Source organism: Triplophysa dalaica, chromosome 9, assembly GCF_015846415.1.
Source record: "Triplophysa dalaica isolate WHDGS20190420 chromosome 9, ASM1584641v1, whole genome shotgun sequence".
Classification (NCBI taxonomy): Eukaryota; Metazoa; Chordata; class Actinopteri; order Cypriniformes; family Nemacheilidae; genus Triplophysa; species Triplophysa dalaica.
The window spans coordinates 20,569,394-20,597,095 of record NC_079550.1 but is presented as its reverse complement, the minus strand read 5'-3'; the positions used below and the strand labels follow the sequence as shown (position 1 = coordinate 20,597,095).

Below are 27,702 nucleotides of genomic sequence, written 5' to 3'. Positions count from 1 at the left end.
TTCTGCAGCTGATGTGCTCTGCAAGAACCAAACTTCAGGAAACGCTGCGAGGACTTGCTACTTTTTAATCCGATTTGGTCAATATGGAAACAAAAAAAGTGCAATTTTAATGCACAATTCAATGTGACACGTTTCAGAAAAATCTTTCAGTATGCAACAGTAACAGAAAACAACACGTATTTCTCATGCTGGGGATCATCATTTATTAGATGAGGTCAGACCAGATCTTAACATTCAAGATTTATTTTCATTTACAATAAATATAGCTTTACAAAATGAAATGGGACAATTATTTGGCAATTACATTATACCACATTAAAAGTTTTCATATGAACATGCACGCACATCAAACCTAAAAAAACACCAGAGCAGCGAGAGACATCTCTCGTGGAAGTTACATTCTCTGTTGGAAAAGATCAGTGTTTGACTAAATTAGCAAAATGACGAGTCTGTTTAAGTGTGTGTTTTTTATTGTGTTTGTGTGTGACTGTACATTGTGTCAAACTCTTATGTAGCATAAAACATTATGTTTCACACCAACAAATGATCTTCGTTCGTATTTAATATGAGGGCATGTGTTCAAATGTCATTCCAAATGCCAGATATGTGCAGTTTATTAACGTTGTTCTTCATGCTGATGGGAGAAAAATGAGATCCTTACAGTACACCAAATTATCCTCAGAGGTTTAAAGAAAATAAACCTGTATTGTCAGTAAAGGTGTGACCCTGCGCATACATTCCTTTTCCAGAGAAGCATAATGACTTTACATAAGTCCTGCTGTAGCGTTAACCTTCTTCCATTTCCCCTCCCTCCTGTTCTTGGTTCATCTCAAATGTGCAAACTTTAGAAAGTCCCTGTTTGCGATTGCTAAAGTTGAAATCGTTCATGGCAACAGCGTGTTAGGACTGTATGGAAGCAGCGATTTGAAAAACAAGTGCTTATAGTGCAAAAGCTCTTCCAAGACTCTACCAAGTCTTCAATGTGACACCGGACACGTATTTGATAAACACTGGACACAGATTGACTCTCGGTACAATCCAGTGCCACCCCGACATCTAGGTGGCATCGTTTCCAGGTTACCGGATTCGGGAATAAGCGAACGAATGGTAACGTCAATGTGATGTCCTTTCCAGCTCCTTATCTACACGTCGGTCCAACTTGGAGTGTACTGAGGACTTTTAGCCGTTCGTCGCCCCCTAGAGGCGGCCCTGGCCCCCTGCGCTCCTTCCTGAGCTTGTTGGATGCGTTGACACTCTTTAAGATTTTGGGCCCGGACTTCAGCGCTCATGATCCTCTCCACCACACGGATGGGAAACCAGCCTCTCTCTCCATCGTGCAACCTCTCACCCAAAATCCACCCTGAAGAAAAAGAAAGAGATATGCAACACACATTTAGAGAAAGCAATAACAGGAAGGGCATGCCACAAAAAATGTTTTTCAAACAAGTGTTGGCAGGAAATGATATCATATATAAAGGTGCCAAATGATGACATACTGTAGAACTATTAAAACCACAGAAAGTAATCACGGACGTTTTACAAAAGTTTCACTATAGTGAATAACGTTCGACTGAAAAGATTTGTTTTATGGCACTGCTGTATTGTTTTGAAGGGATTACATTTTTGATATTTGTAGATATGTTAAAAGTATACACAATAGTAAACACAAGTGTGTGCTGTATATACTTTTGTATATTACAAAGGTAAAATGAAAGTGAACCCAGAGCATTTAAGTACACTTCAAGTTTATTAAAGCAGTAGTTTACTTCAAAATTTGCCGCAATTGACTTTCATTTTTATTCACACCATGGAAAGTCAAAAGGTCTCATTCATGAAACAGGAGCAGAAAGATTTTTTGTGTAAATCGTTCGTAAAGTCGATTCATTCATATTCATGATAATGTTAGTTGATACGAAAGAAATGATCACCTGCTCCATACCGCGTGTAAATAGTGCGTAAAACCGCATGTAACGTTCTGTATTCTTTTAGACAAACTGATTACTCTGCATTTTGATGCACTATCATAATATTATTTCACGCTTCCTTTTGCCCTGTCTTTACTCATTTTTTACTTTGTAGCTTTGGGAAAACAGCTGCTCCTTTTTTACACAGCCGTCCAATCACAGTGGAGAAGAGGCGGGACAAACACTACATTGACCAACCATCATACACAACAGTCGAGAAGTGAATATTAATGGTTAATGCATTTTCATATTTATTAAATTCTTCGAAATAAGATACTAGTTACAAGTAGGCTAACTGTTGCGGATATTCTAAATCACAGTAGGCAACACATCTCCATAATAACGGGAAGTGCCTACAAAGCCTTCCCAGGCACCACCTTAAATTGCTTAATTTTTTGCTAAGCATATAGCCTATTAGTATCTTATGCAATTTAATGTTGCCAAACCAGAGGATGAAGTCCAGAGGATTCCAGCATTTCTAGATACGTAATTTGTGTAGCTGTAATTCAAAGGCGGGGATAATGCTAATTGTGAATGAGCGTGCATGTGCGCCCTGTTTACGAGTGATAGGAATTCATTAACAAGCACACATTTTACTACGAAATCTGACGTTTACAAAGTATTCGTGAATCCAGGGGAAAATTTTCGGGAAGGTCTGTTTTATTTACAAATGACTCTGAATTTACACATATATTTGTGAATGTTTCATGCATGAGGGCAAGTGAAGGCAAACTTTGAAGCGAACTACTCTAAGCATACTTCAGCAGAGTTAATGTATATTCATATTCGTTAAGTATACTTAATGTAGTAGGTTAAAGTAATATTTTGTAAGTGTGCTGTTCTACTGGGATCGAAACTGGCCCGCTTCTTAGTTTATAAAAGTGTGCTTTAAACTTTATATTTTTAGGAAGTAAATCAAAACGTCGACTTCATTTCACTTGAATAAATTTCTAATAGATGATAACATGTGTTTGTGGTCTCACCGTCATCTGTATTCTCCAGAATGTGAAGCACGTCAGCCATTTCTACAGAGAGCTCATCCGGTTCCTGTGAGGAGTACGACTGAATACACTGTACCTGAGGAGAATCTGACACACACCAACATACACAAGAAATCACACACTGCACATAAATATGATCAAACACACAACTATTGTCAAAATGGATGAATGCATAGATTTTTAAAACATCTTTTCTTTAGTGAAGTTTTAAAACAGACCTGGTTGGTGCGTACTGGATGAGAGGAATCTTGTGCGGCGGTTTGGAGTCAAAGCGTAGATCCAGCGCAGTTTGTCGCTCCTGTGAACATTCAGAGCATCATTAGAACTTCACAATGCAAACGTGTGTCTGTATCTCTGTGATGCTGACATTATTCTCACATGCTTTCAGTCTTGAGCATGTAGCTGACTTCTCTGTCTTCCTGATTCTCCAGAAGTTTCAGCACGAATGTGCAGGCCAGCATCTGACCCTGATCCTCCATATCCTCTGTCCTCAACATAGAGCGACTGCAGGAGTCCAGAACCTGGTACTTCTCTCCACTGACACACACATACGAACATATGACAAATAAATACACAAAAGCCACGTAGCAATTCGCAAAAACCTGCTCACGGTAGACTAGGAGTAGTAAAGTTATCTGTCTTTTATCTGTTTTGTGTAAACACTGTCAGGAAAACCTGTATGACTTTCTTCTGCGAAACACAAAGATACTTTAAGTAACCAAACAACACTGTGAATGGACGCCATTGACTTCCATGGTGTGGACACAAAACATACTGCGTTTCACATAAGAAAGAGTCATACGTCAGATTTTTTTTTTGTGAACTGGCCCTTTAAATGTAAATGATTTGTCTAGTGTAATGCAGACCCGGAGTTGCGTTTGGTGATGAGCAGCAGGTTATTGAAGAGATAAAGGTAAATGGGCTGGTAAAGTCTGCGGCTGCGCATGGTCCTAGTGCTCTTGGGTCCTGACATCAGCTGGACTTCACCCTTCCTCAGAAGCCACCGTGAATGTGAAATCACAGGCACTGACTGTGAAAAACAGAGGATCACATTATGAGCTTAAACAGATTAAAAAAGTGATGAATTGTCATGTCATGTCTGAGGAGTAAGCATGATGAGTAACACTAAAGATTGAATGGAAAAATACATAAAAAGAAAACAGGATCTTCTCTCTGTTTAAGGAGTAGTAGACCTAACGTATAATGTCATTACATGTTCTTTCAAACCTGTATGACTTCTATTCTATGCAAAGACATTCACATCAAAGGCATGATCGATGCATTATATTCTATCTTTAAAATCTAATTTGCATTTATTTAAATATGTTTCGCCAAAAGACATCAAACCGGAATTGACGATAATGACCACAAATGTCATTTCAGCTCATAATGACTAAATGTGAAACTGAGTTTTTCACTCAATAATAGAAGAAACGTCAGTCACATGACACCATCATACATCTTAAAAAATGTATATAATACAAACTTACTACTGTTATGGCACGTTAACAATGTTTGATTTTGTCATTTTTGGAGCTTTTGGAAAAAAGCATTTAAATGTAGAGGCAAAGTCTTTGAAAATCATATGGGTTTGATGACAGGCCATGAAGCTAAATGATCACATCTTTAATTTCGTGTGAATTATTCCTTTAAGAAGAGGAACAGAGATTTTGTGGTGTGTCTCAACTTTAAAGGGATTGTTCAGTGAGAAAAAAAATGTGTCCATCACTTACTCATCGGATGTCAGGTCAGACCTGTATGACTATCTTTCTTCTGCAGTACACAAAAGAAGATATTTTGAAGAATGTTGGGAACCAGAGAAAATTGGCCCCCATTGAACTCCACTGTTAAACAACTGAGACATTCCTCAAAATATAAAAAAAAAAATGTGTGTCTGTGTGTGAGTACATGTGCATATTGTGTATGTGTGTCTTCTATGTTTTCACCTTTTTCTTGTTTTTACAAGTATAACTTCAATTGTTTTGCTTATAGTCTCATGTACAGCTGCTTTTTAACAATGAAAATTGAAAGTTGAGTGTTCCACAGAAGGAAGAGTCACATACAGGTTATGAATGACAGGAGGGTAAATAAATACGGACATATAGTTTAGATTTTTTGGTGAACTATCCCTTTAATACATTAGAGTTATTTTGTGTGTTATCTTTTGCATTGTACCTTTGACTTGAATTCAAGTGTTTTCTCGATGCTGATCAGCTCCTCGGTACGACTCATCTTCCTCACTCCTTCATTACACTCCTTCACAATCTGAAAGCAAATAAAAACCACGTCTGTCATGACAGGATATCCTACATCTGTTCTTAGCAGAAGCTAATTATCGTCGTTTCAGATTAACCCAAATCATCCTAACCTTGAAATCTATTTTTGCTATTTTTAGTAAAACAAAATTGCCTGTTATTTTGCCCATTTATGAATGTGATTCTTGTGGGAACGTTCCTGGTTCTTCAGGTTTCACTCTTCTTAAGGGCATGTTGTCATTACAATTAGAAAACACGCTCCCACACACGAGAACAAGTCAGACGGAAAGACACACCATCACAAGTTTCATCTTAGAATCGGATGATCAAGTGAATCATCAGGAAAAAAAAACTTAGGAACTGGCCCTTATTTTTGCTTTAGGACATCAATGAGAACAAATGGAGATTGCATTGCTTGATTTAAAAACGGCACAAAAAAATGCAACAAACCGAGCTTAGATTTGCGAAGTCTGAAACATTTTTTAAACATTAATCAACATTAACTCAAATACAGATGAATTTACCTCAACAATCTACATTCATTTTACACCTCCAAACTCTTCAAGGATTTGAATAATTGTCTACTTGTTTCATTTTTACTTCCACTTGTATGAGGAAACGTCCGAGACTACACCGATACTTAAAATGAAAACAACCGAGGACTAAAAAGCCGTGCATTCATTTTTAGAGCATTAGATGTTAATAAGAAGTAGTAAATTAATGTAGTGCCGTGAAATATGTGACTGTCACATCTAAGCCCTTCCACTTTGGCGGTTTAAGACCTGCCATGGAAACAAACAAATTTAAGTGAAGACTTCAACAGTCTAGGTGGAAAATTCATGTTTCTGCACTTGTGTTACATAATTCAACAACACAAGAATGCAGCAATAATTACTTGAAGATGTTAAGATAACAATTAAACAAACAGAAGCATTCTAGCGAACAGCTATTAAAGTCACGTCTTGGGCGTTTCTTGGGCGAGGAGAGGTGTGGCATGGTAACCTTGGCACTGATGACAGCTGGGTAAGGTGTGCCAAGATTTACAACCACACCCTGAAATAAACACACACACACACACACCTTACCCTTTCTAACTCCTGATGTGCCAATATAGCAGACTTCTCTCTTTCTGAATTCTCCTCCACCTTCTTGAGAATATTCTGCAACATAAAGAAGCAACTTTATAAATCCCAGAACAATAAAGTCATTCTTTTTTATATAAAAAAATGTGATGGGCTAACGCTCTCCCTGTGCCCATGTTCCCAGATATTCCAATGGCTGATGCTTACCTGAACAAGTAGTTTGAGCCGCGTGATTCGCTGGAAGGGAAGAATGAGGAAGGACGTGAAAGAGAGGCCCTTCACCTTCGGTTGATTCTCCAGGATGGACATATTCTCCCGGAAATTAGAATTTTCTTGTCTGAGGAAACATAAAAACACATTTCTGATGTTCACATGCGAGCCTGTCCATTTAAAACAAATATAAACAAACACAAAGAGTCTTCATATAATCATTGATGCTTTTTCAACCCTTTCAACTGCGTTACAACACACGAACACAAGGACATCCACCTTAAACACCTCGAGCATCACAGAAGCGATGTAAAAATACAGAAAGTCGCCGAACATTTAATAGAATTGCAATCGTAAAAAAACTACGCAAACGCGTTGAAGCAGTTTTATATTTTGCTGCATCCATAATCTCGAGTTTTTGTGCCTCCTGTAATATTTACTTTACCTTTGCACATTCCCTACACAGACCGTCTCATATGCACAAACATGTTAGTAAATCTTGTTAGTATCTTGTATGCAATTTCCCTGTTAAGTAACAATGGGCTGAGCCATGTCATAAAAAATCATAAATCCTCACAATAAATCACTATTACTGGTCAAAGGTCTGATATTACTTTCATCACACCGCCAATTGCATTGTGGGATGCAATATATTACTTGCAGTACAATGGCACCTATTTTGGCAAATGTAGTATGCATTCTGCACAGTATACAAACTATATAATACACAAATTGTCGGCCTGGGATTATAAGATTCTAAATTACGCTTTTGTCACATATTATTATTTTGTGACTTATTAACATTCTGTGAGGTTTTTTCTTTACGTTGTCAAACATTGTGAAGCTAGTTATCTCAAATCTACAAAGCTTTCAGAAGCGTGAGTTGTGTGCAGTTCACCTATTCATCCAGCAGGTGGCCTGTCAGTAAACCTTCAATTGGTTAAGAGCAAGTTGTTCAGACAGCACCATTTCCATTATACAAATTATCCTTCACATACTTCATTTAAACAGAAAACAGATTGAATTATTATAAACATAATTAGTATTTAGTGAGATATCGCCTCTAGCGCAACATAAACCGAAATGAACTGAACTAGGTCACAACCCGAAAGACAATCCTGAAAGTGTAGAGATACTCAAGATGTTGCCTTACACACTTCACCCTAACCTAGATCTACACAAACGTGTGTGATGTGCTATACAAAACATCTTTATTTGTGACGCACAAACTACACGACACAAGATTTATAGGCCTCGGTCTAATCTCACCAGGAATGGAAATCACTAAAACTCCTCAAGCCCATGAGCAGAAAGTCCCAAGGGTTTGATACGGCTTACAAACACACACGAACACACAAGTACAAGAATCTGAACACACTTGTCTGTAGGGTGGAACGCAAGGATGCAGAAAACGACCAAAGCACTAATCATGAATGTAGCTGATTTACAACTTATCCGTTGTGCTGTCATCCATCTTTGGAGGGACATTTGGACCCCACAACATAGAGACACACACACAAACAAACACAAGGTGCGGAAAGACCACCATTAACATAACACGTTGACAAAATACTCATTTTTAGGTAAATCATATTTAAAAAGTTACATTAAGACTGCAAAAAATTACTTATTTAGTATTTTTGTCTTTTGTTCCAGTACAAATGTCAGTTTTGAAATAAAAAAATATGAAATTTTAGTGAATTCAGTGAAAAAAAAATCTGCTAATGGAGTAATTTTTTTATCTTAAAATAAGGTTCACCTTTATTTTAGTCATACAGATTTATTTTGCTTGTTTTAAACACAAATTCACTGAAATTTCATATTTAAAATTACTTTCTTATTTAGTATTTTTGACTTGTTTAACGGTACAAATGTCAAAAAAGTCAGAAAATGTAGTTTTGTTTTAAAAATATGAAATCTCAGTGGATCCAGTGAAAAAAAATCTGCCTATTGGGTAAAAAAAAAACAATCTTGAATTAAGGTTCATCTTTATTTTAGTCATACAGATTAATTTTGCTTGTTTAAAGTACAAATTCACTGAATTTCTTTTTTTTTTTCTAAAAACTTTTCTGGGGTCGTTTTGCTCATCAAGAAAATGCATCTTGATTCAAGAATTTTTTGACATTTGTACTGGACAACAAGACAAACTTACTTGTCATTTTTTGCAATGCACAAAGTATAGAGAACCGTGTGCGTGGGAAGATTTCACATGACACATCTGTGTTTTGTTGTTGTTCCTCATCTGAGCCACACCCACCAGTCAAGTCAAGTCACTGTGTCGTCTTTATTTACAAAAGACATCACATTAGACGTCACGCGTGTCAGTTATGACACCAACAAGGTATTGTTCTCATGTTAATATCTCATTGTGAATTATCGTCAGGTTTATGCAGGCTTAACTTTCAAGTGCTCGGTCGACAGCATGATCTCTTTCTGGTGAAGCTGGTTCACCTCGCTACACCAAAAACACAATCGACTTGAGTATGCAAATGCAGAATCCCTGCTTTAAACACTTAACCAGGTAAGATGGTGTCTTACAGTATCCGTCTGTAGTTCTTCTCCTGGTACACCTGGTTGATGACGTAGCTGATGAAGACCTGGAAGTGGTTGACGGCGTGAAAATGAACGATGTCACACACTTCTGTGATCAAGATGGACTCTTCGATCCTGTGCTCCAGATCCATGAGGAACCTGAGGGAACCATGACATCACCACAGTTAGAAACAGTATATCGGCTTAAGCTAAGCAGTGCATAATATACAATTATACAAAAAGTGACTCAAAGTCAGTCCTCAAATGCAAAGTATTACAATGTACAGTACAAAAGCAGGTGTGGAAAGGCCGAGCCGAAGTCCTGACTCATGCGTGTGAATCACCACATTGGTGGGCGGTTTTGCACAGTATGAAGCGGGCTGACTGGAATCATTTTGCATCAGCGGGTTAATTTTAGCCTATTGGCTGTAACGAGTATCTGAGTAAATGAAAGGATTATTTTCCCTTTTTTTTGTAGAGGGATTTTTTATGACAATAGGAATCTAAAGTATATTTGAAACAAATCGCAATTTTGTTTTAAACAGCATTTTGAAAGAATATATTTTCCAAAACTGAAAAAAAAAATATATATATATATTAACCTTTATATTTTGATATATATATTACAAAATGTACTTGAGGGGTAAGAAAACACATTTCCAATATCTGTGTTGATTAAACCCACTCAATTAAAATAGTGGGAGACTGTAAAAATATATTTGAAATAATATTTGAGAAATTACTCAAAATACATAGACAAAAATATATGGTTTTAAATATATTTAAAAGTATATGTTTATATATATATATATATTTCTTGTAACCATTTTTCTATACAAGTTTAGATTTTAAATGTGAACAATAGGTTTCATCATAGTCCATATCAAAAAACATTTTTTGCAGAAGTCCTTGAAGTCTGCCGACTGTTGCAAAACTATGTTGCTCAGCCTGAGTTTTGAGTTGTCTTTCAGAAAATAAAGCATTAAATCAGACAATGGAAAACCACAAGCATATGAAACTCAATGCTGACCGCACACCCATCCCTCCAAAACACACCTCTCGCTTGCCTTCATGACATCCTCGATGTTTGAAAACAGGAAGTGCATATCTGACTGACTCAAGGTGTTGACAAGAAGAGGGTTGTGGAGAAAATGGGTCTCTAATAGTTCCAGACTTTTGTAGTACGACGCTTCTGAGCTCACCAGCTCAAACATGGCCTACAGAGAGAAAGAGTGAGACATACAATGTAAATAAAATGTTTATTTGACATACTGCATATTCTAATTGTTGAATAAAACGCACAGGTTATATACCACATATTCTAATTGTTTATATTTCAGTCAATTTGTTTATTTACATATAATTTATTTTATATTACACTCTATGTTTTATCCTTACTTCGCACATTAGAGCGAGAGAGAGAGAGAAAGAAAGAAAGAAAGAAAGAGAAAAATAAATGCACATGTTTCTAATGTTTACCTGCTTCAAAAAATCTACATTTTTTTACATTTTCCAGATTAATTTACATTTACATTTAGTCATTTAGCAGACGCTTTTATCCAATGCGACTTACAAAGTAGAGGAAAACAAAAGAAGCAATCTGTGCTACAAAAGAACAACTATGCATAGGTGCAGTTAAACTGGTCTCAGTTACACTGTACACTCAAGACTATACGAAACTAAGAAGAAATAGATTTTGAAGATACCACAGGCTCTGAGATGAAGTGATAATATACGCTTCTGTGGAAGCCACAAGTCTATTTAAAATTCAATAAAAATAGTTGCTACCATGGAAACGCAATTGCCACCCACTTCCTAAAAGGTAAAGTATGATGTGATTATGTCTGTCATCCTACACTCTCAGACTGCTTCAGTACTGTATATATTTGACCATTTTAAAAATAAACTTCAGATTACATTGCTTTTTTGAAGTTATTTTTTGCTTTTATCATACAGTAAAGTAGAGAATAGACAGGAAGTCATTGGGTGAAGAGAGGGGAGCAGGATCGGCAAAGCACGGGCGAGTACAAAATTCGAACATCTGTCAGCGCACTAACCACAAGGCTGTCTGCGCCATAAAGATTATACTGCTTTTGAACTTTATAACTCTGTTTAAAAAAGTATCTTAAATCATGTTTTTAATTATATTATCATGTTTCTATTGTGTTTTATTGTGAAAATTAGCTGTATTTATTAGTTATTTATTAGCAGTATTTACAGTTATTATGGCTAAAATCAAAACAAACCAACTGCAGTTTGATTGATATCAATTGGAATACACAATTACAACATATTTTGGAACCAAACTTTTCATGTTCTTAAATGTATGCATTGTGTGTATGTTTGTATTAATACAAAATACGACACAACGTGTCTTACCTCCTGCACAATGATCTCTTTTGGTTCCAGTGTTTGCAGTAGTCCACTATCCTTCACTGCGTCTAGGTTTTGCCAGAGGCTCAGTGAATGTGAACCGTTCCTGAGCTGCAGCTGTAACGCAGGCGCAGCCACGACCCCTGACCCTGCAGCGGGAAGCCCATCTCTCTGTCGCCTTTGCTCGATCTCCTGCTGCTTAGAAGTGTCACGGTACTCCTGGTACAAAACATCTGGACAAACACATTACAGCAAACACGAAATCATGTTAGTCTCTCTCAGCAAAACGTTCACTTTGAAAGGAAAAGTTCTACTCAAAATCAAAATTGTGTTATTTTTTAGTCACCCACACGACGTTCAAGATGTTTTAAGACAGGGGTTTTCAAACTTTATGATCCCAAGGACCCCCAAATACGATAAACTTTTTGTGAGGGACCTCCTTTTCTAAAATATATATCAATCTATATTTTTTTCTGTGTAAAATAACGCTTTGAAATTTGTAGGATAAATAGTAAATAGTGTATTATAAAGATAACACAATGTTTTTTAACCTAAACTATAGTGAGAAAAAACTCTCTAGAAAGATTCAAATATAAACAATTATGGAAACTATCCATAGTAAAAAAGCAGATAAACACTGTGGACTTTTGCTTAATCTCTTTTCCTAGAATATTTCTGTGGGACCCCTTGCATCCTTCTGTAGGCCCCTTGGGGGTCATAGGACCCCAGTTTGAAAACCCCTGTTTTAAGATCTCCCGAAGTCTTCGGAACACAAATAAAGATATTTTAGTAGACATCCAAGATATTTCCAGGCCTTGTCATAGACAATCGCTTTTATAGTTGTTGTCAAGGTCCAGAAAAGGACTAAAGACATCGCTAAATTGGTCCATCCGCTCATAGTAGCTCAATTGAATTTTTGGAAGCGACGAGAATACTTTATGTGCGAAAAACAAACCAAAATAACGACTTAAATCAATATTTTCTCCTCTGTCTTGTCAGTCTATGTACCCATTCACGAGAGCATTCGACGCATGCTCATTCAGTTAGTACAATTGGGCAAAAAAGTGCAAGTCTTCCTCGAAATCGCTTATCGCAGCTTATTTACAGCGTGCGTCTACTTGTATAGACGGAGTTGTAGGTCAGAATGCTGGCGTCTGCAAGTGAAAAAACGATGAGCTCCAATGGACCAATGACCAACCGTGATGTCTTTGAGGAGGCCTGGAAATCTCTCTTAAATATCTTTATTTGTGTTTTCCGAAGACGCTGAGAGGTCTTAAAACTTGTTGAAAGTTATGTGTGGGTGAGTAAAAATAACCCCATTTTGATTTTGAGATGAACTTTTCTTTTAAACAAACAATAATACTTAGCAAGAAGGTTTGTAGCTTGACAATATGGACTACGAATGTTATCAAGACACCTGTTAGCATCCCACTATAGAGTTGTACAATACGTGTGTTCTTTACGTAATCAAATCCGTCGCAAAACTCCAGTCGAGCTAAAGCAACAACGTTTTGTCCTCTAACCAACTGAAAATCTACTGCAACTTCCAATAGCTCCATAAACACGAAGCATGTGATCTGCTGATCTGAAATGACCTTCTGGATCCTTCACCTCCTGGAGTGGCACCTGATAACAACACAGGAAACCGGCGCGTGTGTGTGCTAGCGTCTCAAAAATGTGACTTTGTACGGAGGAAATGTGTTGCGTAATGTCCTGCAGTCGCATTCAACAAGACCTGCAGGTGGGTGTTCGGCACAGTCGCTTATATAACCGCGAGCGTGAGAGGAGGAGAGAGGAACTGAGAAAAACTGAGGATCATGGAGAAGGCATGGAAATAACAGAAAAACAGATGAATTTGCGGACGAACGAGAGAGAAATGAGGCGAATGGAGATGATATGAAATGATGCGTTGGCGAAGAAAGCGGACATAGCATAACTCTTGCTGTTATTTCAGCATTTATTTAAAAAGACATCACCCACGCACCGCACCTGCCCTCATCCTACACACGAACACACAAATCCAACATCCATGAAGTGAATTAAACGGCAGATAAAGTTGCCTACACAGTTCAACGTTAGGCAAAGAAATCGCCATATGTTCCAGTGTGTCGTCGTGTACTCACCGACGTTCTTCACGATGTTGAGATTGCGGCAGGAATTCTCCACTGCCATCTTGTGCGGACTGTCACCATTCCTCACTAACCTGAATGAGCGGAGAAGGAAAAGCAGGCGTGTGAAAACACAGAACAACTAACAAATCAGTGACTGGAAGCGATAAGAAGAGTGTGTGCCAAAATGAGAACGTGTACCCTCACCCACAACACCCTACAGCTGTCTAAGTCCTACTTTTGTTTCTAAATGAGGGAAATATTGGTTCCCAGGCTTTAATTTCAATCTAGCTTTATTACATTTAACCCCGACCGACCCGAATCTGTCAAAACCATTAGCGGCTATGCACAAACACACACATTCCAACACGCAGTAGCGACATTGTAGGCTGATGTAATACGCCATATGCATGCACAACCTAAACATCTGACAACGTCTGAGAATGATTTCTTTGCTTTAATCAAAGCACGCAAGTTGATCTTTGGAACGTTCTCGGGTAATGCGGAGATATCACGGTTCAGCAGGTTTCACACACGCAAGTTCATACCTGTTGCTGTCAATGAAGCAAACGGGTGATTTAACAAAAACAAAAAATCGTGAAATTCAAATTTAATTAAACGTTATAGTTATTTAACATTTTAAACACGCTAAAATAAGGTGTCAACGAATAAAAAAATTCACTATAGATCTCATATATAGATACACACACGCAGCACTGATTTACATTACATAAACAGTAAAACTTCAGTAGCATAACCTTCTTTTAATGCAATTTATTTATACACTTAAATTGCTTTTAACACTTTGAAAAAAGATTAAATAAACTTTTGCAGTTTCCTTATTTCCCAACTCTCTCTCTCTCTTGTCTTACCTGTTGTCGGGGTCCACTGTGTGCATGTCGTTGTCCCGCACGGTGCAGGCTTTACTCGTCCGCTCGCTCAGTTCTTCCATGTCTTGTCTACGCGACGAATCTACCGGCGTCGCCAACGGAGACCGAGACCGAACTCCTCCCAATACAGCGCTTCCGTTGCTCGGCAACGAGATTCCAGAGCGAGAAGGTGAACTGATAAAGATGTATAAATATTGGTAATCTTTAAATAATGAGAGATTTGAAGAACTGCACTTGAACTGTTCAATTCGCACTAGCCAAACCTGCTCGACAAACACACGCACATAAATAAACAAACACTCTGGATATTGTTGACCACAGAATCACAGCCAAACACAAAGTCACCCACACACACTCGTTTCTCAGTCCTTCCACCCACCCACACACAGTCACACACATTCTCTCATTGCGAGTAACTGATACCATACAAATATTACATGGAATCAAATATCACACCACACAACGCCTGTACACACAATGCCTTAACAAACAAATACAGATAGAATGATAGATTAGACACTGAAATGAAAATCAAGTCAATGTTTCATTTTTATGTACAAAGGGGAATTCACAAGGTTGTGCTTTTTGTGTGTTGTAGACCAAAAAATCTAGTTCACATTGTTGTATTCGCGTAAATTAATAAGTCATATGCACATTTCTATCATAATAAAGGATATCATGTTTGAAGGTTACATTCATAGTTAGTCGCCCCTAAATGTTTTCTTTTCAGGGCAGGGTTCGTGTGTGGACCTCACAATGATGCACAAAGAATCTCTGGTATGTTTTTGTCAAGATATCAAAGCAAATGTGTGTACTCACTCTTGCATTCTGGGAGAGAGAGGAGATTTATACACCGTAGAGGGGCTGAGCCTGTTGGAGGAGGCGGGGTTAACTGCTGGGTTTGGAGAGGCGGGGCCTAGTGGAGAAGAGGGGAGGGGCTCACTCAATAAGAATTTAAACACAAAAAACATACTTGACACGTGAGCGGAATAGAACGTAATTAAACATAAATAATGTGTTAATGAAACGTGCATCAGAACTACACATATCTTGACAGAGACGTGTCTTTGGGTACGAAAAACAAAAAAGCAATTAAGAAGGAATTTCAGCATATAATACTTGGACTTTAATACTGACAATATAATGTACTGATCATTCCCTTGTTAAAACACACAAATGAAAGACACACACGCAAACACAGAGAACCCATTGTGCGGTCTGAAATGTTGTGGGCACAGGAATGTGTACGGAGGGCATTGGATGAAACTTGCAGTAATTGTTTTTGTGACTCCGCTGAAAAAAATGTTTGTCCACGAATATCAATCCTCTGCAAATTCTGAAGTCACAGTGACAATAGGCACTTGTGAAATGCTTCATTTACTTCATATTCCCTTGGTATACACCAGTGGCACACGGCTGGGAGCATAGCCTGTGAGTGCACTATTAAATCAGGAAGATCCCAAAGCTTGTTTGTCATTGTCCTTAGATAAATATTGACCCATGTGTCAATACAAGTGTGTTTTACATTCGTCAGACAGGAATGCAGAATTTTAATGGCTACGAAATCCATCGAGGGTGCTTTCCATCAGCCTGACTTGAACAAACTCATGACTTTACGCACCGGTCCAAACTCCCACATCGGTTGAATTAAGGTTAAGAGTAATACCATAAAACCAGAGGATTCTTTGAAGATAAGCATGCTATTAACTTTCAAATCAATCTTACTTGTGGTACAAATTTATGTCATTATGCATTTAATAATGTACAGAAAACATCAACTTAACTGAACAAATAGACAATGACGGATGTCAGGTGGTGTGAAGCTCGAGAGTTTAGTTCAGGAATGACGAATGGATATGGGTAATTTTTTTTCAACATTAACTTTTTTACACGTTTAACATTTAACTGTTGGTTAATAATTTGCTTTATACCCAAATTGAAATAATGTCACCAGATCCAGAGAGGCATTTAAACAGTCAAATGTGGTCGTTTCGCAGCGGTCGCCTACAATTGGAAACGCTTTAGAAAGTTTTTGATTGTCAAAGCAACACGTATGCTTAAAAGTCTTAAACTTAATGCCTTTAGCATATGCGCCACAAAAGCTCGGGAGTGTTTTATTGGTGTGTGGACTTTATGAATAAAAAAAACATTGACACTGCACATCCTTTAAAGATTAACCTTTTGTACGAAATAATTGTTTCCTGGTCCACATAAGTCCTTAGCGTGTGTCTATTGTGTGTCTGTGTGTGTAAGGTTACATTAATGTATAGATGTCTGATGTACAGTAAGGGATTACCACACAGACTGTGTACATACAGTAAGTCATGAGGCGTTTTAAACCCCAGACATATTCAGTTTTACCATTAAAGCAGAACAGGCTGCAAACCCCACTGCCTGGCAACCAGACACACACACACACACACACACACACACACACAAACTTTTCGCACCTCCATGCAAAACTGTCAGAGTATAAAAAGATGTGAGAAATTCCAGAAAATCACATCTTCACACAAACGCTACACACTCACAAGCACACACACCACAGTCACACATTTGTGCAACAAGTACACAACACAAAATCTGGGTGCAAAGCGTGACATATTAAAAAATCTCCCTTGTACTATTTTACTTAAATATACTAGAATAACGACTCCTGAGATAGGCGCAGGCTCCCCGTGACCCGAGGTAGTTCGGATAAGCGGTAGAAAATGGATGGATGGATACTAGAATAACATAAAATAACAGTTTTATTACAGTATAACAATTTTGATGAACCACAAAAACCATACAGCGTTCAACCAGCAAGAGCGCAATGAATTCTGGGGGACATGCCTACAGCTGAGAATATTTGTCAAGTCAAATGTTGGGTTTAAAAAATGACTGTCAAACATCACACGTATACATCGGTACGCACATTCTGCTTGCCTCACATCCACAACAGCTTGGCGACAAATTTTGATTTGGCATGCACCACTCACATTTTCTTTCAAATTTTCAGTTTTTTATTTTATATTTATTCTTCATATATATATATATTAAATGATTACTTTATTATTATTATTATTCCATAAGTATTAATATAAATATATTAAGGTGTGCTTGTTGGTAGTTTAGACGAAACATGGAAAGTGGTGCGAGTCTATTGAACAACTTTTTCAGGCATGATTTGTTTTGTTTGTTAATCCAAAAGAAACCGCTTTTGCTGGAAAAACAGGCGAGGTATTATACACAAACATTAATTGTGTCAAATATGGATGGAATTTCCGAGCATGCAACAATGGCATACCACAAGTTATTAGGTCACAGACTTCACACAGCTTTAGATTAATGTTTTAATGGGTGATGAAAGAAACATTAGCTGCACACCTGCTGTAACAAAGCCTTTTCTGTATTTCCAAAATATCTAATGTATACACGTTAATATTAATAATATGCTTTACATAATGGTCTACTTTCTAGGACATTCACGTCACAAACCTGTACTTGACCATTTGTTCTGTGGAACACAAAAGAAGATATTTTAAGAAATGTCTCAGTGGTTCTGAGTTCCGGCAACGGAAGTCGATAGGGGCAAAATGCGGTTTGGTTACCAACATTCCTCAAAATATCTTTTGTGTTCTGCTAAATAAACAAAACCATACAGGTTTGGATTGACATGATAATGAGTCAATGATGAAAGATGTTTCATTTTTGGATGAACTATTCCTTTGACCTTTAAAGAAGAACATTAGTAGGCCTATATAGATGAACCAAAAGCTAGCAGACATGGAATAAAAGCCTTAAAAATGTGGATTTCATAGTGTATATAAACATGTGACATTTTCCCCTTCTGTTACAAGAGATCAAAGTGTACTCGAGGTGATAATATTTAACTGGTCATGTGATACTAACATGGCATCCACCATGAGAATTCTCCACTTTGGCTATTAAAAAAAGCAGTTTTCTCTAGACCCCTAGACTGAGTATATATATCATCTTAAACATTTGTCAGGTTTTTTTTGTATTTTCAACTACGTTGTTTTCAAAATCCCAATAAACCCCAAAACACTGAATGCCATGAAGACTTATTAAGGAATATGCTGGGCCAAAGTCAAATGTTTTCAGAAAATATGAATAAAAAATCGACTGTCAAATCTTTCTATTACTTTCACAGTCTTTCGAAATAATACCAAAACCCTTGTACAGTAATGCAAACAAACTCAAGGTCCCTATCGATGCTTAGACACCTATAAAAAGACACAGACGCACACGTACACAATTCTGAGAACAATTAAACATGCAGTGAACAATTAAACCAGTTTCTCGAGTTTCGACTGCTTTGCAGTTCACCGCAGGGGAAAATACTGTGCTTTCCTTCCTCTCTCGACAAATCACTGCGACTTGTTGAGCAATCCATAAGTGTGCATGAACTATTGAAAACCTTTAAAACAATAACTAAACTAAACAAAGTAAATCATAAACTAGAATAATACATAAATAAACAAATACTCGGAAAGAAATCTGGCCCACAAATGTCTAAACTAAGTAGTGTATACGTTGCTAGTAATAGAATAGTAATGCGTTTTAATCATCTAGTTTAGCCTTCTGTTAAGTTTTTGTTTTAGTTTACTTAAACAGAGCCGTGATAATACAATTAAAGATGAGTTATTGCATTGAGCCAAGCTTGACAAACCATAACAAACTATGTTTTCAACACACAGAAACAATACTCCACTGTTTAGACCCACAACGCCAATACTGAAAAGCAGTTTCAGTGGCATAAACTGGCTTTAATAACCAGTAAATCCTCATGTCAAATGCGGTGAAATCAAATAATTTTTTTCAAACAAACACATAAGATCCATTCAAATCCAAAGAAAGTTGTCAACAAGATAGAGAGATGAGTAAAGAAAAAAGAAAGTTATATTCTCACTTTGTGCTTGTTCTGAATTTGCAGCCAACCTCTGTCTTCTCATCGAGCGGTAAAACCGTGAGTTCCTGCGAATTGGAGATCTGCCGGGTAACGTTTCCTCGTCGTCTTCATCTTCATCCGGACTGGGCGGGTGGGCCGCAGGTGTCCGACTTCTGGGGGAGGCTTCCTGAGATTTTTTAGGCCGTCTCCCTCTGAACAGGGCTGTCATCATCATGGTGATGCTCTCAGACATCAGCTATCAGAGACAGGATCCAGACGTTCACAGAATAATCCCCATCAAACAAACTCTGCAGGGATTCCTATTCAACTTCAATCCCAAGAACGTAGTCCCCAAAACACAAACCCACAGTCAGTGTTATGCGCTCCTACTTTTTTCTCCTCGTCTATTTTCCTCGGCCTAGAGGGAAGGCGTTTTGCTATTAACTCCTTTGGCAGGTTCCATGGCCTTATGATCCAAAACTGTTCCTTGTGTCTCTCTCTCTCTCTCTCTGAATCTTCTCCTATCTTTTCGCAAACCTGTCCTCTGGCCCTCAGAGTCAAAGTTCTCCCTCCTCCCTTTCATTCATTCTCTCCCGCCCAGGCTCCCGGTAACCCGCCCTCTTTCCGTCACACTGCCTTACCCTGTTCTGACGGAGCGCATAACTCTGAGCTCCACGTGAGTGTGTGTGTGTGTGTACATGTGTGTGTATAGAACAGGTAGAGTCACTCACCTAAAACAGCAGGTCCTGTATTTTTAGCCGTCTCTATGTTGCTATGAATGCGGACACCTCGCCCATTCTGTCTTATTAACAACAAACAACAAAATAATTTTTCCCATACTTAAAATAACGTATGTGTCCAAAGGCTCTCCATAGCGGCTTTCTATTTTACAGAACTTTCTAACTATTTAATAATTATACATTTTATTTGTAAAGCATATTACAAGAATTTTGTTTTAAGCTTAATTAAAGTAATTAGATTAAATAAAAATAAAAAAATCCATTGCCAATAGGGAAAGCAAAATAAATATACATTCTCTGAAAACAAATGTTATCGAACACAATTTTGTCAAAAGTCATTCTCGAAGGTACTTGCATTATCTACTTCAATTTTGTCGCTTTGGGAAACAACAGAAGTGCAAAGTTTGTAGTCCCATTCTTTGTAATACCCTGTTCACTGCAGTCAGCTGACTACTGAGATTTAGAAAGTCAGACTCTCCCTCGACCAAAAGCACCCGTCTAATCCCATTTATGCATCCACCGTTTAACACCGATTGACACGTATACAAAAGAACAGACGCACACAAGCACATACACATCCGAATGTGGACTGCGCATGCAACCACGCAGATGTATAGAACACATGCAATCCTAATGTTTCCATTAAAGCGCAAAATAAAAACATTACATCCTTCCTCGGGTCACAAAACATAAAACAGAAACGCCTCTTTCTATTACCTCGCTAGGTCAAGGATAAGTATTATATTACAAAAGAGAATTGTGGGAGAAAAACGATTATGTGACATCGGTGTACGTGTCAATTCCCTCAAAAATGTACAAAACCTTTTTACGACAAAATTGTAAATAAGTAAATCATCATTATTTACAGGATGAAATGTGAATCGTTTAGTTATATAATACCAGGGAAAAGAAGGCTGTGCATATGAACAGAGAAACTCTTATCAACATTACTTGTTAAAACCAGTCTGCTATCATTCTTAAAATGAACAATGTCAAGGATTATCTTAATGGTCATCTGCTATGCTATCAAAGTCCGAACAACTTGTTAATATCAGTCGCGCCTTCATAATGTTTACTCATTAACTGTGTCTGAAGAGTTCCAGTTTGGACACGGTACTTTCAAAAAGCACTTTGTTATCAATACTTTTGGGAAAAACTGTAACTAAGATAATGTAACTCAGATAACCAAGCTATGATGTCCAAAGTTTGTATTTACTTAGTGCACTTAGTTTTTTTCACTTGCGGTTGAAGTTGGTCGACATCTAGTGGTAATGTTTGCAACAGACAAACTGGACGGCCTGGTTATGAAAAAGAAATGAAATGTTACATGAAAGAAAGTCACAGTGGGCACTTTGGCTTTACAGATGTCTCGCTTTCACTTCCTGTGTAATTTCTCTACCAATGGTCTGTAGCATACATTATGGTTTTTGTACTATAAGAAAGGCAACACAGATCTATGAAAGCAGTTACATCCCTGTTAAAAAACTGCATGTGCTGGGTTAGGTATACAGATGCAAACCAGCTATGGACCAGGTAAAACCAGCACCTGATCATCTTAAACCAGCATCAAAACATACCAAACCAGCATATGCTGGACTTTTACAATAAGCGGGTGATCCAAGACAACAAAAATGAAATTATATTAGTAACTATTTCCATCTACCATACAAATTACATGAACTAGCTGTTTGCGATTCAAACCATTACACAATTCCTCTATGAAGAGTGTTTATCCGAGAAGGATTTACTAGTTCTTTGCTGGTTTAACCAGATAACATCCCACCTTGTAAACAACACTGTAACGTCCTACGAGCTAATCACCTCACAACACCGATCAAACTACACCAACCGCCGTTGTCCTTTGACCCCTGTTTTCTTTATCTAATTAGAAAACCGGAAGAAAGAAAAATGCGCGAAGAAGTGCATTTCGTCAGTACAACACAACAATAAAATGAGAAATCCGCAACAAAAAAAAACAAAAAACGAAAAGTTGTAGTATTCCCAGGTGCCAGGTCAGGCCTCATTTCCCACAACCCCCCACGAGAGCGTGGCGTCCCCTCGAACGTCACCAAAATCCGACGTCAAATAAAACGGTTATTTATTAACCGTGGTTATTTTCGTAGGGGTTGTGGAAGCATTTACCAGTCAAATATCCTCCTATGTATTCCATACATAAATATTACGACTCAATTGTTTTTCAATATCAAAAAGTAATTGTCATGGAAACAAATTGCTATTACGTAAACCCCGTCATCGAGTGAGACTGGTACACACAATTATATAATATAACAAATAAAACCGGTTCAGTCCGTGTTAGTCAGTCAATTTAATAACGTTGCTCGTCTCGTTCTCATTTGACTTAACAAACAGCACGTGCGTTACAGAGGCTGGTGCGCGAGCGCGCATGTGGGCAACAAAACTCACAAGAGTCACTGACAGACTGTTGCACAGCTCAGCTGGTCTGAGGAGGAAACGTCCCGCTCTTATCGCAATAGTTCAAGAAACCGTCTTCGGATCGCAGCAGACACCGCCGATGTTCACCACTTTAGCCGTTTTAACCGTGGGAATGAACAACAGCTCAAGTAAGTCACCCGCACGCGAAGTGCCCGTTTATAACTGAAATAACGAAAACAATCATTTCCGCCGAAGTACAGTTATAACCGCGATGTAAAATGTTAACACATGTGTAAGAGCCAGTTGTTCTCTGTCATTGGGTTTGAATGCGCTAGTTTCCACATTTTTATTTTCATACGTTTTTTTTTTAGTACTTTTTCGCATACATTGCGGAGTTTTTCATGCTCTGATTCGAGTTTTCAATACAGTTATTTGCTATTGTTTGTAATATAGGTTTGTGTTTTGTTATATATAAGTTAAACTTTATGGTAAACGTCACAAAGATCATTTGCCTACTCATTTAAAGGCTTCAGTCAATGCCAACGTGTTTAATCATTTATTTGTACATTGGAAGAAATGATCAAAACGTCTTCGGGGAACCCCAGGCAGACCACATTTCCATCTTGCCAGGTGCAATGAGAATTTCCAGTGCTGCTGGTGTCTCAGACCTCAATAAATACCAAGAGAAGATGCACATTTTCACCAACCTTGAAGTTCAGTGTGGCATGTTTTATAAAGAAAACTGAATGGGCATCCAACCCTAAACCAATAAATTCAGGGTCAAACCTTAGAACGTTTGTTAGGATGTAAGCCTTGCACAGACTCTGTTTCTCACTTATAGTTTGTTTTATAAGGAAATAATATAATACACCAGGATATGGTTCTTCCAAGTCTTCAGGTTATTTGCATGTATTTTCAAGCAGAACTTGTTTGTTTGGGTGGCACACGATAACAGCGACATCTACAGCTCAGGTTTAGTTTCAATTTGAAACCTTCAATATTACAGTGACATGAAATGTATACACATTTTTGCATATAAAAACTTCCCTGTTATATTTTAAGGTGAGAGAGTGCGTGCTTTTTTTTCATGTGTAGTTTCAACGCTGTGACTTGATGTCCATCGGGAGGTAGATTATCTGGCTATTTGATGTAGTTATTGATCAACTGCTTGCGAGTTATAAAATGTGACATCCCAAACCGACATGCGTAGATTTGCATATCATAAGACTGTAAGACTCTCATCACACCCACAATAAATGCAGTTATGTTTTTTGTAAGCTGTTGCGTTGCAAACTGTAAATGTTAGCGGTGCGTCTTTCCTAAATGAAACCCCTGCCTTACATTTAAAGAAAGAGTTCAGTGGTTTAGCCTCATTCGCCCTCTTTGCAGCATGCACCAGGTCCTAAATAGCTGACATGGTTTGATGTTTGACTATTTCTCACTTTTATTGAAACCGTTGTGGCTGGTTGCGTTGTCACGTATAATAACGTGTGTTGTCAGGTTTGTTCTTTAAACGCGTAGTTTACTTTCCCTTTATTTGTTTCGTTTTAGCATTTGAAGACGAGCACTTATTCTCAAAGAAAATTAGGCTGAAACGGTGTTGAACAATTTGTTAAGAATTCTTGATAGTCGATAGGATGTGAAGTTATTTAAATAATTCAGAAAGTCACAACATTAACTTGCAGCGAGTATTGGAGAATACAAATGTGAAAAGTAACATCTTTCTCTCTTGTTTCTGTCAGCCGTTTGTGACCGGGTATGCTGGGTTCAGTGGTGCGTGTATGTGCCCATTCTGGTCGCCGGTTTCCCTTTGAACCTGGCAGCTCTGTGGCAGCTCCTCCTCCGTGTTCGACGTTGGAACGAATCCACGGTCTACCTCGCCAACCTGATGATAAACGACAGCTTGCTGATGTTCTCCCTGCCCTTTAAGATGCACGCGTACGGTAGAGACTGGACCCTCGGTCGTCCCTTCTGCTCCTGGCTGGAGAGCCTGGTCTACGTCAACATCTACGGCAGCATCATGTTGAGCGTATGCATTGCTGTTGACCGCTACATTGGCCTACAGTTTCCATTTGCCGCCCGCTGTCTGCGATCCCCACGCAAGGCATGTCTTGTGTGTCTGGCCGTTTGGATCTGCGTCTTTGCCAGCAGTTTTCCTATATACACGCTTCACGATAAGGGCAACAACATTACCCACTGTTTTCAGACGTTTTCCCAAGGCACATGGCGGAAAAGTGGGATCGTAGTTGCCATGGAGACTGTGTTTTGCAGCAGTGCCGTGGTGATGGTGTTCTGTTCCGTGCGCGTGATGCAGATCTTGAGGGATATGAGGGAACGCAACCCGGGCGATCCCAAACTGCGCAACAACAAAAGCGTAAAGATCGTCCTCAGCAACCTGGTGGTGTTCCTCATATGCTTCATCCCTTACCACATAGCAGCGCCAATGTACTTTAAGGCCAAGCTTGATTACCAAGAGCCAAATAACCAGTACGTCAATCAGCTGCGCTACTTCATTCATATAAGCATTTGTATAAGCAGTGTGAATTGCTTGGCAGATGGGGCATGCTACTATTTCATTCTGAAGGAGAACCTGGAGTCCGCTCAGCGAGAGAGAAGAATGGCCATACGTGTCAGAGACACACGGATACGAGAGCCAAAGACCCGGACGAAAAGTGCAGAGTCAAAACTTGGAGACTCACGTTACAGTATGTCAAAAGCTACGGAGATGGAAATATGTGTGGATACAGGTTTTACGTAAACACTTGCAGAAAACCTCAGCGGGCAAAGAAACAAATGCAAGGGTGATAACGCCCATGGTGACAGCAAGGAGGACAGAACAGGCAGTGAGATACACAGACATGAATGGAAACGGAGGCAGATATAGAGCACTGTTCACGCAGTGTAGACAGTATAGAGCGTAAATGCATCTATACTGTAAAGAAGGTTCTTCCAACCAGAGTTGTTTGATAGGTTGCACAAAAAATGTGCTACAAAAGGTTTTTGTTTAAAAACAACAACAACCGTTTCTTCAAAGGTTCTGTAAGGAAAAAGATCTATCCAAAGATCCTTTTGTGCATTCTCTAAACACATTAAGTGTAAAGCAACGTAAGTGTACGTTGACAACAAAACTAGAAAGTGCATTTTTTTAGATGTTTCACGTAGACTACAGATGACAATGTTGTCAAAACCCTGCACATAACACAAATAAAAAGGCTAAATCGTGATGTGTTATGCATGCCAAGACAATAGTTGGCAATGTCACTCTTTCTTTTTTTTGTTTAGATGGACTATCACTGGATTGTTTTCAAAAACGTGCACTTGAAATGTGAAAAGTTGCGGAAGGACAGTTTTGTTTTGTTATTAACTTCTAAACTGGAAAAAATATACCCATGAAAATGGTGTTGTGTAAACTGCCAATACATTTGTAGTTATGTTCCTATGTTTGTTTAGTCTAATGTCAAACTGTCACCTGTTTAAAAGAACTAAGTGTTATTTTATTATCCTTTACAGTCACTCTAAATCCCATGAAATGTGAAAGAACTGGTTAATGGTATTACTTTCTTTAGGTAAAATACATCTGAACACAGGCTGTGAAGTTAAGGGTGAAATGCTTTTTAAAAAAAAAGTTTTATACTTTGACAAAACTAAAAACTGTTCTAGACTTACAAGCATGACGCTTAATAACCACCATGATGGTAGAAAGAGAAAGTCATGTCCTGTGTTATCTGGTAGGGTTTTATCTCATCTCAAAACAATTTGTGCATGACACTCTTTTAGCCAAGTGTTGTTTGAACTAATATTTTACATGTGCAGTTTATTTTATTTTTCATTTATTTATTGTATATGATCAGAGATGTTGTCTGATCAATTAATGTCTTCAATTAAGACACCTCAACTGGCTTATTCACATCATATATATCATTTTGGAAGACGTAAACAACACCGGTCCAGAAGCACATGGTGTTTTAGTTTTTAACACTACACAAATGTTAGAACCAGGGCAATGCTTGCGTACATTTTGCAAAAAGGGAAGGTTAATATTTTTGATGAAAGATTATAAATGAAAAATGACCTGCACTGATGAATAATTTATAATAAACACATATTCTATAAGTACGGTCAGTTTTGATTTCATGGTGATTTTAAACAAACGCTTGCATTTCTCTTACCAGCAGAGGAGGCCCTTTCTTCAAAGCAAAAGTGTTTGATAGCCATCAGAAGGTTGAAAGCTGACTGAAATAAGTCATGCTATTAATGCGTAGCTAATGCAACAGAATCAGGCAGTAGTTTAAGTTTATATCTAAGGTAGTCAATTCAATATTTGTATACCAATACTCTTCATTAGCTAATTTGTTCATTTGGATATTCTTCTGTTGGCCGAATCACTGACAATCTACTAACAAATACAGTCAAACTTGAAGAAAACTTCACTGTAAAGGCTCATCAATTGATCTAATCTTCTTTAGTCTTGTATCTGGAAATTATATTTAAGTGTCAGAATCCTCAAACTTGTATGAAATCTGTATCACAAGAGAGGTCATTACTATTTCCTCTGCGTTGGTCGAATGTGTGCATGTTTGTGTAGAGATGTGAATTTTTAAAAGTATGCTTACTACTTATTTTTGTTTATTTTAGATCTTTTTAGTTTTGTGTCTGGCACAATAATCTTAAAAAAGATATTTCAGTCTTAAATTGATTATTTGGCTTAAATTGGTCAGCTACGTTTTCTTCAAAGCAACGCGTTGCTATGGAGGAAGGCTACAGTTTAAGAGGAAATTCTGCGTCAGAATGTTAACAGGCTGTACTTTCATGTTCTGCTTTCTCTTTCACACACATTAAGGCGACAGATACATCTTTTGTATAGCAGGTGTATCGGTGTTTCCTATGCTGTCACCCACGCCACGAGCTGTGAATAAACCACGCAAATGCCACAGTTAGCTACGGTTCACATTACTGGGTCATGTCTGCCACCAAAGATCAAAGTGGGTTTAGGAATTTAGATTCTTCTTATGAGCAACCATGATGGAATATTTCCAGACTTAAAGTTATGTGCCTACACAAATTGACTTTAAAATAAGACCCTTTTTGGAGACTTGAAGAAGATCCTAATTTTGATGAATATGAAAAAGATGTATTTTCTAAAAGCTTTGTAACTAACTATTCTCAGTTTCCACTCATGCCGTGATGCTACATGGACTGTGAACTTACTGTGACAGGTTGAAGAGAAAGGGCGGAGTGATAAACCCTTCACCATAAGCT

At 38.0% G+C, this 27,702-nt stretch overlaps 2 protein-coding genes across 5 annotated transcripts; one reads left to right on the top strand and one right to left on the bottom strand.

Moving 5' to 3' along the window:
• Positions 1-227: 227 nt before the first annotated feature.
• On the bottom strand, positions 228-22,113 carry ngef (neuronal guanine nucleotide exchange factor). Of its 4 annotated transcripts, none has more exons than XM_056756497.1 (17): positions 21,833-22,113; positions 20,041-20,111; positions 19,331-19,565; positions 15,235-15,331; positions 14,398-14,589; positions 13,541-13,620; positions 11,424-11,650; positions 10,101-10,261; positions 9,051-9,203; positions 6,510-6,639; positions 6,306-6,380; positions 5,141-5,230; positions 3,832-3,995; positions 3,344-3,502; positions 3,184-3,263; positions 2,948-3,052; positions 228-1,360 (listed from the first exon to the last, which is right to left on the bottom strand). In XM_056756497.1, the coding sequence occupies exons 3-17, from the start codon at positions 19,560-19,562 to the stop codon at positions 1,143-1,145; spliced, it is 2,163 nt and encodes a 720-aa protein (XP_056612475.1). In that variant the 5' UTR covers positions 19,563-19,565; positions 20,041-20,111; positions 21,833-22,113; the 3' UTR covers positions 228-1,142. The 4 variants fall into 4 exon arrangements, with proteins under 4 accessions (XP_056612475.1, XP_056612476.1, XP_056612477.1 ...); XM_056756498.1 differs by having other exon boundaries at positions 20,041-20,107; XM_056756499.1 differs by having other exon boundaries at positions 21,871-22,113.
• An 80-nt stretch (positions 22,114-22,193) lies between these two features.
• gpr55a (G protein-coupled receptor 55a) lies at positions 22,194-26,560 on the top strand. Its single transcript, XM_056756500.1, has 2 exons — positions 22,194-22,631; positions 24,186-26,560. Exons 1-2 carry the CDS (start codon positions 22,454-22,456, stop codon positions 25,199-25,201), a joined length of 1,194 nt encoding a protein of 397 aa, XP_056612478.1. The 5' UTR covers positions 22,194-22,453; the 3' UTR covers positions 25,202-26,560.
• The last annotated feature ends 1,142 nt before the right edge of the window (positions 26,561-27,702 follow it).

What these genes read in the sequence shown, in the direction of transcription:
- ngef (XM_056756497.1), bottom strand. Translation starts at nt 19,562, where the DNA reads ATGTCTGAGAGCATCACCATGATGATGACAGCCCTGTTCAGAGGGAGA. An exon ending in CACTTGAATTCAAGTCAAAG is followed by an intron (nt 3,996 to 5,140) that starts GTACAATGCAAA and finishes TGTTTTTCACAG; the next exon opens with TCAGTGCCTGTGATTTCACA. An exon ending in ATCCAGTACGCACCAACCAG is followed by an intron (nt 3,053 to 3,183) that starts GTCTGTTTTAAA and finishes GGTGTGTGTCAG; the next exon opens with ATTCTCCTCAGGTACAGTGT.
- gpr55a (XM_056756500.1), top strand. Translation starts at nt 22,454, where the DNA reads ATGTGGGCAACAAAACTCACAAGAGTCACTGACAGACTGTTGCACAGC. An exon ending in GGGAATGAACAACAGCTCAA is followed by an intron (nt 22,632 to 24,185) that starts GTAAGTCACCCG and finishes TGTTTCTGTCAG; the next exon opens with CCGTTTGTGACCGGGTATGC.